Source organism: Apaloderma vittatum, unplaced genomic scaffold (assembly GCF_000703405.1).
Source record: "Apaloderma vittatum isolate BGI_N311 unplaced genomic scaffold, ASM70340v1 scaffold21612, whole genome shotgun sequence".
Taxonomy (NCBI): domain Eukaryota; kingdom Metazoa; phylum Chordata; class Aves; order Trogoniformes; family Trogonidae; genus Apaloderma; species Apaloderma vittatum.
This window is the reverse complement of record NW_009702278.1, coordinates 15,529-29,317: the sequence shown is the minus strand read 5'-3', so window position 1 is coordinate 29,317 and position 13,789 is coordinate 15,529. Positions and strand designations below refer to the sequence as shown.

General features: G+C 36.8%; 1 protein-coding gene across 1 annotated transcript in view; it reads left to right on the top strand.

Annotated features, from left to right (window-relative positions):
* IDE (insulin-degrading enzyme) overlaps positions 1-13,789 on the top strand; it is a gene marked incomplete at its 5' end in the record, with an annotated part of 49,228 nt that overhangs the window by 28,551 nt on the left and 6,888 nt on the right. The window contains 5 exons of the mRNA XM_009879501.1: positions 1,826-1,936; positions 3,971-4,091; positions 6,316-6,407; positions 8,653-8,764; positions 10,704-10,871. Of these exons, the coding sequence (XP_009877803.1) occupies positions 1,826-1,936; positions 3,971-4,091; positions 6,316-6,407; positions 8,653-8,764; positions 10,704-10,871 (604 nt within the window). The remainder of the gene's footprint in view (positions 1-1,825; positions 1,937-3,970; positions 4,092-6,315; positions 6,408-8,652; positions 8,765-10,703; positions 10,872-13,789) is intronic.

Genomic DNA, 13,789 nt, shown 5'->3' with positions numbered 1-13,789 from the left:
TGGTAATCTTGAAAGTGTGATTACTGGTTTCTATATAAAGAGATTAACTTTTCTGTTAAATGAATCTTAACTTTACAGAATTTTGTTATAATTCTCTAATTCTGCTGTAGTGAGCTGTGGAAATGGATTGTGCATGTGCTCATTAGAATGCAGTGCTGGATATTTATGACTTTTCTTCAGTGTTCGTTTTTGTCATGCGGTTTATAATCTGTTTTAAAGTGTTGACAATACCTCCTTGATAAATACTAATATTTTGATAAATGTTTATTTCTTACTCGGCTTCTCCTATGAGATATATGATATGAGATTTTAATAGTCTCTCCTGAAGTTCTGGTAAAAGCTTTTATTAACTATCATTTCATACCAAAATTCATTTTGAAATATCCTGTGAGAGTATTATTTTTCTAAAGCATCTTAGTAAGAGAATATATTGTGTATTGGTTTTACATTTTCTGAATGAGAGTGCTGCGATTTCTTTTTTTATCCAACACAAATCTCATTTTCTGGTAGCATGCACTTAGCTTACTTCAAACATTGCTATCTGTTCTGAGTTTCAAAGCTTGCTGATGTTTCCATGGTCAGAGTTAACTCCTGTTTAAAAAAAAAGAAATAAAAAGTGTGTGTAATTTTCTTTTCAGTCACAGTTTAGAAATCTAGAGCTATTTTAAATATTAGGTGGTTTTTGTGGGGTCTTTATATTCTATTGTAAAGATTCTGTATTGAAATCTGTTTATTCCATTTTGATATCTGGGAACTTGTAATATTCTTTCCTGTGTCATGAGAAGTCATAGTTACAGTCAATATGTGTAACTACAATGATACCTGAAGCAAGGACAGACACTGCACCGAAAACAATCATCCATGGTGATTGATTGTTGAACAGTTTTGGGTTCTTACACTAATTTAGAATATCAGCCTTTGTTATAAATCCACTTATGATAGCTTTTTCTTCAAGGTTTGACTATATTTCAGCAACTGTAGCAAAAAAAATTCTTCCTACTGGAAAGCAGGAATTCACCTGCATGTTGATTTATGCCCTGAAATGTAATTTTACTTATAATAATTAAACCACACAAATCCACTTAAATAGTTGTTTCAAAATACCAGATTTGAAGTTTTATTCTCTGCAAAAGACCTTCTAATGCCTTTTTTCACTAGACAAACTTTCTGTATCTGGATGCAATCATATAGTGATTTTTCTTTGCTGTTTTTTTGATTGACCTAGTTTATTTCATATATATTTTGAAAAAAATGTGTATGATCTGATCAGTATCTCATTGTGATTCTAGACTAACTACTTTGGTGTACCAGCCTAGCACTATCCTGGTTTTAACTTGTGCTGGTATTTGGCAGTACCCACTTCCCTCTAATACTGATTCCTTCCACATATAGGAGATATCTTTTTGAGCAACAAGATAAAACATGAAACAAGATTAGAATTAAATTGGAGAAAATCGTTAAGAACACTGTGAGTCTAGGTGTCATTGCTAAAATGAGGAACCTACAGCAAAACCATTTCAGTACTCCAAATGTACAGTTTGCTGACTGGATTCAATACTCGTAATCATTAAAAATCTGTACAGTTTGCTTACATCAACATGAAATTACATTAATTCTCTACATTCATAGTTCCTGGCAAAATATGCAGTATTACATTTGTCAGTTATCTTTAGATCCCTTTAAGGGGATTTTATTTCAGAATGAGTTAATGTAGAATAACGTTGAATTTAGAGTAAGTGTTGAAAACCGTATTGTTCATTGAATTGGTAATTGTTATAATCCTTTATCTCCTACATTTAAAGCAAATTATGCGTTTTTTCCATAGCTGTCTGTAAAAGGTTATAATGACAAGCAACATATCTTGCTCAAGAAGATCATTGAGAAAATGGCTACTTTTGAGATTGATGAAAAACGATTTGAAATTATCAAAGAAGCGGTAAGCTAGATGAGAAATTTACATTTTGATTTAATTTAAAACTGAATGCATTAACTTGAAATGAAATCTTGCTTGATTATTTATCGAAATACAGAGTGAAATTCTGCCCCATTGGGACTGCAGAATCCTTTTTAAATTTTTTTTTTGGTCTTTTTTTGTGGGTATGAGTTCAACAAAGTGTTTATATTATGTTCTTCAGTTAAAAATAAGTGGCCTTGGAGTCTTCTTGCAATCAGTTGTTCTTGTGATTTATCACGGGATTGCCGCTTGCTTTGATATAGGAGTAGAAATCTAAGAAGAGGGACGGGGGAAATCTTAACTTTGTATCCTGTTTTACAATTTGGAAAGGCCCAAATAGGATCTAGCCATAAAAGGAGGAGAAAATGGATGAAGGGAGAAAGGAAGTGTTGAAAAGATTTGCAGTGTTTCTTCTCCCCAGTAGTGAAGAGGAGCTCTGATCCTCAGCCAGGATCTTTTGGTGCAAAAGTAACCAGCAGATTAAGTACAAGCTGACTTCTGGAAGACTCACTTCATAAATTTAATGACTAATCTATATATATGGAATGTAAGTTAGGTTATTTTTTGTTTTAACTCTGGAAGTAAATTTATAAACGGTGATTACATTTGCTAAGCCAAACAAGAAACATAGTTGTTCTTCTGGTACTTTCTTTAGAGCAAGGCTGATGTAAAATAAAGGAAATGAACAAATTAGATATTTTCACTCATAGTAATGAGTTGTTGTGGAGGTATAAATGAGTGCACAAGGATTAGACGGGTGTTGGGGAGCGGTCTGACTTCTGGCCCAGAAAGCTGGCAAATAGTCTGCAGTACGTAAGAGCGCCAGGGCTGTGGGCAAGATCGTTCCATGCTGCTGCTGATTTTTATTTCAGTGGCTGGCCTAGACAGGCACCGTGGCCATCTTTTGTTCATTGCTAGTTGGTAGGAGATTCTGAGCAGGTGGACATCAAATGAGAGGTAGATTTATTGTAACAGAACTTTATTTAGGGCTGTGTATACCTAAGATTCATTAATTGTCTGGAAAGTTTTAATAGGATGTAACAAGTATCAAGATATTAAAAAAACCCCTAACCCACAGGTGTGTGGGTTATCTGGTTTGGATGATTTGCTTTTAGTTTGAGATGTTTTCTTGATTGTCTTCACACTTCACTTGGACTTTGTCTCTTTATTATGCATGTTTTGTCATCTTATAGACTTTTGTTACATAGGCCTTTTGTGTGTGTAAAATATGGACAAAATGCGAAAAAGTCAAATCAAATGGGGAGATTGCAGTTTTTCCTCTGATGTCTGCACCTAACAGATAAGGGAGATAGCAACCTCTGGCTTCTGTTTGGAACAGGTAGAAGGATGTGTCCTCAGCAACTTCATGCTCACAGTTTCTCACTCCTGTGCCCTGAAATGAGTTACTTTTCTCCTGTACTGGAAATGAACCCAGCTTGCCAAAACCATTAGTTTGCACTTTCCTGGTCCTCTGGTGAAGTTAAAAAGTTCTGCTTGTTTTGCAAAGGTGCAGCTGAACTAGGAAGGAGTTTCTTTTGAGAAGCTCACTGATTATTCTCTCATATCTCCTTCATCCAGGCAAAGAATGCAAAGAATATCCCAGGTGTTCCTATATTTTTCTAACCAGGTCAGCCCAGAGAAGCAACTAGGAGAAAAATACATTCCCCCGCCCTGCCCCTGGGCAGTCATCGTAGAATGTGTATTTCCTGGGTAGAGCCTCTTGTTCTAAGTATTTTTTTTCCAGTTCTAACTGCAGTAATCTAATTTCCAATCATTAATTTTATGAAGAAGTTTGATTTCATGCTCATGGCAACTGTCTTAATGGTTACTGCTTAATCCATAGGCTCAGACGCCCACATTATTACTGAGGTAATTTAACATAGTTTTTTTAATGGGTCTAACAAGCAAGTGAATGTTCTTGACATCTTTTTGGTGGTACACAAAGTTGTGAGAGTACAAGGTTAATATTTTATGTTTAGAAATAAAATTCTATCATTTGAACTTATTTTGTTTTAGTACATGAGATCGCTTAACAACTTCAGGGCTGAACAGCCTCACCAACATGCAATGTATTATCTCCGACTCCTGATGACAGAAGTTGCTTGGACCAAAGATGAATTAAAAGAAGCTCTAGATGGTAATGTCCTAACAATTTAAAACTTTATTATTTTTAATTTTTCTTATGGAAGATGTCTTGTAACCGAACTAATGAAGGTACCCATTTTGAACTCTTGACATTTTCAAGTGAAGGCTTTGCAGTGCCAGACCTGAGCTGGTGCTGCTGGATGTCGATGCCTCTGCACTTGTCCTCCAGTTTCTAGAGAGTATAGTAGTTCAGGCAAAAGGCCTCCAGCTGCACAACTTGGAGGCAAAACTTGAATGGCTTTGTGGGCATGAGCCTGCGCCTGGGCCAATGCTTAACCAACACAGCTGAAGTAATTTGGCTCTATTTGACATCTCGCAGGGATGTTGGAGTGTATTGGCATTGTACTTCCCAGTGTGCACACCATTTTGTTTGTTTTTTCCACTATCAGGGAATCGTAACTCCTCTTTCTGTAGATAATAGTGATAATAAAGAATAAGGAACATTGTGGTTGTAACAAACTCTCCTATATCTGTATCCAACTGTGTTAAACAAAAGAATGTTACTGGAACAGTTTGCGAAATATCTTGTAAATATCTTTGTGGAGTATGCCGAGACATTCTTTTCAAGAAGAATATCTGCCTTTTGAATTTGAGAAGGTGAATTCAGAATACATATCCATAATTGTCAGACTGACACATACCACACTGTTGAAAGTTGCGATGCTGAAAACTGCTTCATTAAAATAGACTCTTGTAGATGCCCTGAGCCAGCTGTGTTTTTGTTGTGAGATTGTTCTGCTGAGAGGCATCCCTGCCCATGGCTGGGTGGTTGGCTTACATGATCTCTAAGGTCCCCTCCAACCTAGGCCATTCTATGATTGCTCCAGAATAGAAATATAAATGTTTAGTTGTATAGTTTCTTGAATGATTGCAGGTATCTCTTGAGATTAGCAATGGTGCTCCCTGTGAAGTCAGTGACGAAACTAATGCTGATTGTCGTGGCAGTAGGTTTGGCTATATCTAAGTCATTCATTTTTAATGACTACTGAATTTTGAAAAAAAATAAGAGGTTTTCTGTTCCATAAATTGTTGTTATAAGATTAACATTACTGTATTCAGCATAAGAATTGCTAAAAATGGAATGCTGGAAGGGAATGCTGTCTACTTAGAACTGCTGGAAATCTGCTTTAAATATGAGGAGATTATGTGTGGATTATTTTTTTTCCCCTCTTTTCCTCTCTCACACTCAATGTGACTGTAATCTTTTGTACTGTTAACAAGCAATTCTAGAGGCAAAAAAATAAGATTAGGATTATGCAACAATAAAAGGTTGATTTGGAATCACGGAAAAATGTGGAAATGAATTTTTTACTGATGATCAGTTGCCTCTTGAGGGAAAGACTGATAAGCATGGTATAGGTTGCGCTAATACAAATCACAAATCTGTTGAATTTATATGCATCCCTCACTGAGCAGACTTCATAATCTTGATTGCATTTGTCTTTTCAAAACTTTTGTGAAATACACCAGTATTGTCAGTTTTTGTTTTAGTTTGGAAAGTGACAAAATAACGACTTAACAGGGTAGGCAATACAATGTGGATATTCCTGTAGTGTCGAGGGAAATAAGAATGGAGATGTTGACTTTGGGGTGAACTCCTCATCCATTCAACCATCCTTCCTCTCTTATTCCATTAATTCTATACATTATACTATACTTTGCATTATAGATGAAAACTGCTTTGCAAAGACAGTCCGGCATAGAATGCGTGTGTAGGTGTACTCTGGCATATATTGCAAAAATATTTCTCTTGTGTATTGTTTGTTACAAAGATACTATCAAAGCAGCAGATTTGAGTTGCGGTTCTTTTCTCAGTCTAGATGGTAGGTGCACAGTGTGTTTCCTGAGCATTACAAACTACATGCAAACTAAAGCTTTATCTTGGAACACCACCTGAGTGATTGCAAATGTTTTCTCAGGAGAATGAATGTTTGTTCAGCATGATTGGAAGGAAGCCTTTTTTTTTTTTTTTTCCTTTTCTTTTCTTTTTGGAATCTGGGTCAGACAGTATGTGAATTCCAAGCAAAACAAACTATATGATGAGTGCTGCTGTTCAGACCTGGAAACTTTCCAATGTTGCATTTTGAAGGAGAGATTCACTTTCTTATGATGATGAGTTTCTCCTCTAAGAAATGCACCATATCTAATGATGAGTTAGGTACCTCTTAATGTGAAAATGCATATAATTGATGTAACTGTCTAAATATCTATTCTAGATGTTACTCTTCCTCGCCTCAAGGCCTTTATAGCACAACTGTTGTCACGGTTACACATTGAAGCTCTTCTCCACGGCAATATAACAAAACAGGTTGGTGTGATACTTTCTTTAATAAAACAATTTTTATTTAAAAATTGGAAGACTAGTTTAATCTTCTCAGATCTTAAAGCAGTTTTGCCAAATGGGATTTCATAATTTGACTTCATACTTTTTTATGTTTATGGGAGTATCATAGTGTCATTTTTTCCACTTCCAATTTATTAGGCTAAGTACTGCTCTTGTATTGCTCTTTGAAATTTAGTAAAGAACAATTTGTGATGTAAATATTTTAAAGTCTGTGTTACATGTCATGACTGTGATGTGACCAAACTCCATAAGGAATGATGAGCTGCAGATCCTGCTTCTCTATTTAAAAGTTTCAGGCTAACTTGTACAGGGTTTAAGAAACCAAAATGCTTCCAAATGAGGTACTTTGTACAGAGCTAAACAAGAATGATGGGCTGTAAAAAAATAGTGTAGCTCTCAGTTATGTCTTTTTGGCAGTAAAAATCAAAGAACATTTGTTCTGTCTTTCATTAACACAGTAATGGCTTGTGTTTGCATAGGGTGTCTAATCAAATATTTGACTATATTTATCAATACAAAATGTAGTATCTTTCTTGTATGTTTTTGCATTCTTTTTTTGTAGGGTTGGTGTAACGGTATTTCTATGTTACACCAGCTCTGTGCTACTTCAGGGGATGTTACAAACACTGCTACGGGCTGCTGAATGCCTGGAGAAGAAAGTTAGCTAGTAAGGAGGGGAAAACTAAAACGATTAAGGAGCCAGTATCACTGGACACACAGAATTTTGTGTTTCAAGGATGTGTCTGAAGTTTTTGTGTTTGGGTTTGTTTTTTTTTAATTTTATAGAGTTTTTTCATGTGGAGAAATGTAAAAAATATCACTCTTTTACTGCATTATTTCTTCCACTTTTATATCTGAAAGTCAGGTCCTTCTCTGCAGAGAAATGCATTCTTTAGTTGATATAATGGGTGGCTATTGAAGACTCCTACATCTAGAAAACTGGGAAGGATGTACTGTTACACCCATAGCTGGGTAATCTTTAGAAATGATCTGCAAATCTCTGTAAATAGATAGATCCAGGTAGGAAAACTCTTGTTCTTCCGCACCCATGATGTGATCATCACTGACAAAGCTTAGAAATTTAAACTTGGATCTAAGAATTTTTTTCAACTAAAATTAAGTCAAAATTTAAATACTCTTGTGACGTCTTTTCAGTACTCAAAAAATTTTTAGTGAATCTGTACTCTTTGAAAAACTGGACCTATCTGGCTGCTTAAAATTCCCATTTCTTCTTGAATTCATTTCATTCCAATATTTATTTTTTTACTGTTTCTTTTTATTTGCTGCAAGTGGATAAATAGTCAACTAATCCTGTTAAGAACGTGTGTCTGAACTGTCTTGTAAATATTTTGGTTTAATATGGTTGCTTGATTGGAAGAATATATAATATTTTTCTCTAGCCTTTCAAACTCTGTTTTGTCAAACCTCAAGCTTTTTATCTTAGGTGGAGGTTTGGGGGGGATGTTGGAGAGAGTGTGTTACTAAGTTTTCAGACCTTTTGCATGTTTTTTATAAGCTCACTTATGTTGTTAGTGTGTGACAGCACAGACTAAGAGATTTTTGCTTTCAGACAAAACTACTTTGTAGCAAATTCCTGTAATTTCCAGTATGCAGGCTACAAGAACCCATAACCTTTAATGGGTGAAGCCCTTGAACTTAAATTCTTGAATGAAAGCAATTAAAATCTCTTCACTATTTATGATTTTATTTTAATAAAATAAAAGAAAGTATCTGGACAATGAGTCCTAGTACTAACACCACATCAGTGGGATACGTGTTTGAACCTAACCATTAATTTTTTTTCTTAAAATTCCACCTGATGAGATATCATTTGCTTTGTAAACATACACTGTAGGTATCTTATTTTCAGATTTTGCGAGGTGAGTTCATCAGAGTGGTGAAGGGAAAGGAAGAATGAAGTCCATTGAACTTCAGTTTCAGAAGTGTTGGAGAGGAGTGGAAGTAGGGAAACTTGTAGACAAGATAAATGTAAAGAAGAAAACAAAGCAACGACAAGACCCTTGTTCCCCAAGCCTCAGTTCCTCTCAGCCATTTAAGTTCCAGTGTATTATTAAATACCAATATCCATATTTTCTATTGCCTTTTTTTTTTTTCCCTATCATCATCATCATCAACAATTGGAAAATTTTACCCTGCTGTTAGGTACAGAGTAACTAATGATAGTTAAAAGTCCTCTTATGTTTTCCAGGCTGCGCTAGGAATTATGCAGATGGTTGAGGACACTCTCATTGAGCATGCTCATACAAAGCCACTCCTTCCCAGTCAGCTAGTGAGATACAGAGAAGTGCAACTTCCTGACAGTAAGTTAAATGCATATTAAATTGTGATTCTGGGTTTGCTAATGGCATTTAAAATCAATATTACTTTGTTGTTAGGAATTTGTTTAAAAAGTCATACTTAAATTATTTTAAACTTTAAATCTGAAAATATAATTAGGATATGGCTTTGTTAATAAAATTATATAGTAATATAACATCTTGCTGATGTACTTGAAAATGAGTTTGATTTAATTTCTGATCTGTGTATGTAAATTTGACTTCTTGGGGGTTGGAACTAGATGACCTTTAAGGTCCCCTCCAACCCAAACCATTCCATAATTCTGTGATTCTACTTCCAAGTGAATTACACTCGGTGTGATTTATGGAAGTAAGACCTTTGTTCCACTTTCTGCTATGCATAGTCTACACATTTGAATAAGTATTATTCTTTCACCACTCTTTGGGTGAAAATTCAGTGAAGGATTGTCCTAAATGACTCTTACTATTTGATAAAACTTAAATCACTTACATGAGCAACTTTTTTTTTCTGGCTAATATAAATTCTTTTGGTCTTATAGTGTTTGTGTGTGATGTTACTATTATTATGCAAAAAAAAATCTTTTACATAAAGAAGGAGATTTGAGGAATCGCTAGGTGTTACACAGGAGCGATGACATATGTAGCTATACAGCTAAGGCCGATTACCCAGAGCTGCTCATCAGCCTGTGAAAACCACCATATACCATAGGAGCTGTTGGTATCAGATGCTGAATTGAATTTGATGTTCATAAATGTTTCTCAGGAATTCTTTATAAACTCGTTACACAGTAGAGGCAATGCAGAATTCCACTCCACTTCCAAAAATATTTTCTTGAGGAAAAGGAGCCAGCTTTAATTTACTTGCTGATATCAGAGAATGTTGGAGGTTGGAAGGGACCTCGAAAGATCATCTAGTCCAACCCCCTTGCCAGAGCAGGATCACCTAGAGCAGGTCACACAGGAACACATCCAGGTGGGTTTTGAATGTCTTCAGGGAAGGAGACTCCACAACCTCCCTGGGCAGCCTGTGGCCGGGCTCTGTCACCCCCATAGTGAGAAAGTTTTTCCTAATGTTTTTGTGGAACCTCCTATGCTCCAGCTTGTACCAATTGCCCCTTGTCCTGTCATTGGACATCACTGAGAAGAGCCTGGCTCCGTCCTCCTGACAGTCGCCCTTTACACATTTGTAAACATTGATGAGGTCACCCCTCAGTCTCCTCTTCTCTGAACTAAAGGGACCCAGCTTCTTCAGCCTTTCCTCGTAAGGGACGTGTTCCACTCCATCATCTTTGTGGCTCTGCGCTTGACTCTTTCAGGCAGTTCCCTGTCCTTCTTGAGCTGAGGGGCCCAGAACTGGACACAATATTCCAGATTTGGCCTCACCAGGGCAGATTAGAGGGGGAGGAGAACCTCTCTTGACCTACTGGCCACCCCCCTTCTAATACACCCCAGGATGCCATTGGCCTTCTTGGCCATGAGGGCACATTGCTGGCTCATGGTCATCCTGCTGTCCACCAGGACCTCCAGGTCCCTTTCTCCTACGCTGCTCTCCAACAGGTCAGTCCCCAACTTGCACTGGTACTTGGAGTTGTTCTTTCCCAGGTGCAAAACTCTACACTTGCCCTTGTTGTATTTCATAAAATTTCTCCCCACCCAACTCTCCAGCCTGTCCAGGTCTCTCTGAATGGCAGCACAGACTTCTGGTGTGTCAACCTCTCCTCCCAGTTTTGTGTCATCAGTGCTTAAGCTAGGACATTGAGATAGGTTAAAATAATCTTTTCTTGTTTTATGAAAAGTATGCCGTTAGTGGAAATTCTGCTTTAACAGTCCTAAACAATTTATTGTAATTCCATTCCACAAATGATAGAACATTATCTTTTTAATCGTGGACTATAAGAATGTACATTTTTATGAATTTAAGTGTTTTGCCTTTGTCTTTTAGGAGGTTGGTTTGTATATCAACAGAGAAATGAAGTTCATAACAACTGTGGCATTGAAATATATTACCAGACAGACATGCAGAGCACTTCTGAGAATATGTTTTTGGAGCTCTTTTGTCAAATTATCTCAGAACCATGCTTCAATACTCTGCGCACCAAGGAGCAATTAGGTGAGTTTTCCCAGAGTGATTCTGTGTCCATATACACACATGCAGGCATACTCACGCGCTTACATGAGACATGATGAGGTGTTCTTTCCCTGCTTAGTGAGTGCCTTTTAAAGGGCACTTGGTAAATGTAAATCATTTTAACTGCTCATGACTCAGAAGAGTGTCACTGTGCACAGACTCTAAATTGAGAAAACGCAAGCATAGTTTTTAAGATGTCTGAAATATGTGAAACCAACTCTGACTTAAAGAACCACACTTGATCACTGTGCAACAAGTTTCATTTCTAGAATTTTTACCAGAAGGAGATTATATCAGTTTCCTACGTTTTATGTCTTCGTAAAGAAGCCATAGTAGCTTGGTCTTTTCTGCTTGTGATTCTACTTCCATATGCACTTGATGATTCATAAACCCTATTTTTGGCATACTGCTGTATGGGTAATGGTAAGCTGCCTTGTTGGTAAAGACCTAAATACGTTTCAGGCTTTTTAGGGATGCAGCTGTTCACCATAAGTAGAGATAATTGTTACTTGAACCGGTGAGACTGAGAACTGGTAAGATTATTCCGGTCAGAATAACAAAGAATGCCAGAGACTTTGCATGGCAGCTTGCATAATTGATGAGGAGGGAGTACAGTTTGTCCAGAGGTGAGAGGCAGGAGAATGTCACAGTGGGATGACTGAACTACCTGGGATATCAAGCAAGGTTAGACCTTTTGTGAGCAACTAGCAACCACCATATTCATGATAGGGATTTTAACTGTCTAGATATCCACTGAAAATGGGGCAAGAGTCAGGTTATTTAGCAGAGTTTTGGAATGTACTGGTGGCAGATTTTGTCTAGAAGTAGTTGGAGGTGACAGATATAAAGGTCACAGAGGTGGAGATATAAAGGAGGGGAGGAACCGGTGAGGAAGAAGTGTGTGAGCGTGGCCAGCACTGTGTAACTACCAGATGATAGAGTTCACAGGACTTAGAAGGGAAGACAGTAGAAATACCAGCAAAAATTCAGTAAACTTCATGGAATTGTTAATAGGATCTCTGAGAAAGCTAAAGGAAAAAGTACTTCAGGATTTAGCTGTTTGCTAAACAGTAAAAGTAGTAACAGGAACTCATTCAATAAATACTTTAGTAATATGAGAAAGAGGAATAGAAATGTTGTCAGTGATGGGAAAAAAAAACATCTCAAAATGCTTTAGAATGGCTTTGTTAGTTTTCACTTAAAATGTCAACTGGTAATACCCAAGATAAATACCGTTGATCAAAGTCCAAGGCTTACTTTTGAACAGGAAAATAACAGTTGAAAGATTGTTCATGTAAATTAGAAACTTTTAAAGAGTTCAGGCATGATGAACTCTACATAACATAAAAATAAATAGATTAGAATTATGAAATCCTGGAATTAGAAGTCTTATAACTGAGAGTCTGTGGATGATAGATGAGGTAGTGGAAACATAAACAGAGGTAAATGCTATATGTTTCCTTAAAAAAAGGAAGAGAAGAGCAGAGAAATTACAGATTAATTCTAATGCCTGGAAAATACAGAATAAGTTGTCAAAACAATTCTGAATTCACACAAGATAGCTGAGAGACTATTACTGGACAAACTCAGGTCAAACTAACCTAACCTTTTCATATGTAAACCAGGTTTGGCCGTATGGATGGAAGTGGTGATGTCATATGTCTCTTCTTGATAGTATGAAAGGTGTGTGATATTCTCAGACAAACGAGAGAGCGCACTTGGGTGAAATTGCTACACATTTTGGGTGCAAGTCTGCTTGGAAAGTCATAACTGGAGACTAGATAAGAGCAGTTCATTTGAAAATTGGTGTTCTACAGAGCTCTGTTGTGATCCAATGCTATTTAGTATTTGCATCAAAACTCTGGATGATACAAGAGTGAACATAGTAAATTTTCACATAATACTAAGCTGGGGGAAGCTGCAAGCGTGTGGGAAGATAGAACTCAAAATTAGTTTGACATTATGGAAACATACCTTGAATGAAGAGAAGATGCAATTTGTAGGATCAGTTTGACAGGAATAATCAACAGCACAGATACAAGCTAGAAAATATCAGGTTAGGTAGCAGTTATGTAGAAAACAATCCACAGGTTACAGGGGATCAGAAGAGGAACAGAAATTGGCAGTGTCATGCTGCTGTGTAAAATACTGGGCTGTATAAATGAGAGTTTCCAAGATTTACACAGAATAATACTTTTATATTGTTCTGGTAAGGACTTTGAAATACTGTATCGAGTTTTGACATGAGCAATTAAAGAGCAATAAAACAACATTTAAAAGACTGAAATGTGTCAGATTTGTTATTAAAAGAGGGGAAGAAGGCTGAAGAAAGGCTTAATTCTTCCGATAAGAGAAAGCTGCAACAAAAAGGAAGGGAATAGTATTTTCTCTGTATCTAATTGAAAAGATGAGAAATTGTGGTCTTGCATTGAAACAAAGAGAATTCAGATTAGACATTGTGAAGAAATAAGAAGTTCCTACTATTGAGTCTGATGAAGTACTAGAGAAGCTTCATTTGGGGGGCCGGTTAGCTCAGCCGTTCGAGCGCGGTGCTGACAATGAACCAACACCGAGGTCGCGTGTTCGATTCCCGCTCGGTCCCCATGTGTTGCCTGGTCTAGTCGAGCGGTGGCGTCCCTGCCCATGACAGGGAGGTTGGACTAGATGATCTCTAAGGTCCCTTCCAGCCTAGGCCATTCTATGATTCGGTGATTTCTGGTTACCGAATCCTGATGACAGAATTCCTTTTGTTCCACCTTGGTCTGCCTCATCTCCGTATCTCTCCAATGAACTGATATTTATCTCAGTGAAATAAAGATTTTTTTAAAAAGTACAACTGCATATTTTGAAAACCTGCATTATTTAATTTGTAATTAAATTTAGCATAAGATGGCATTCCT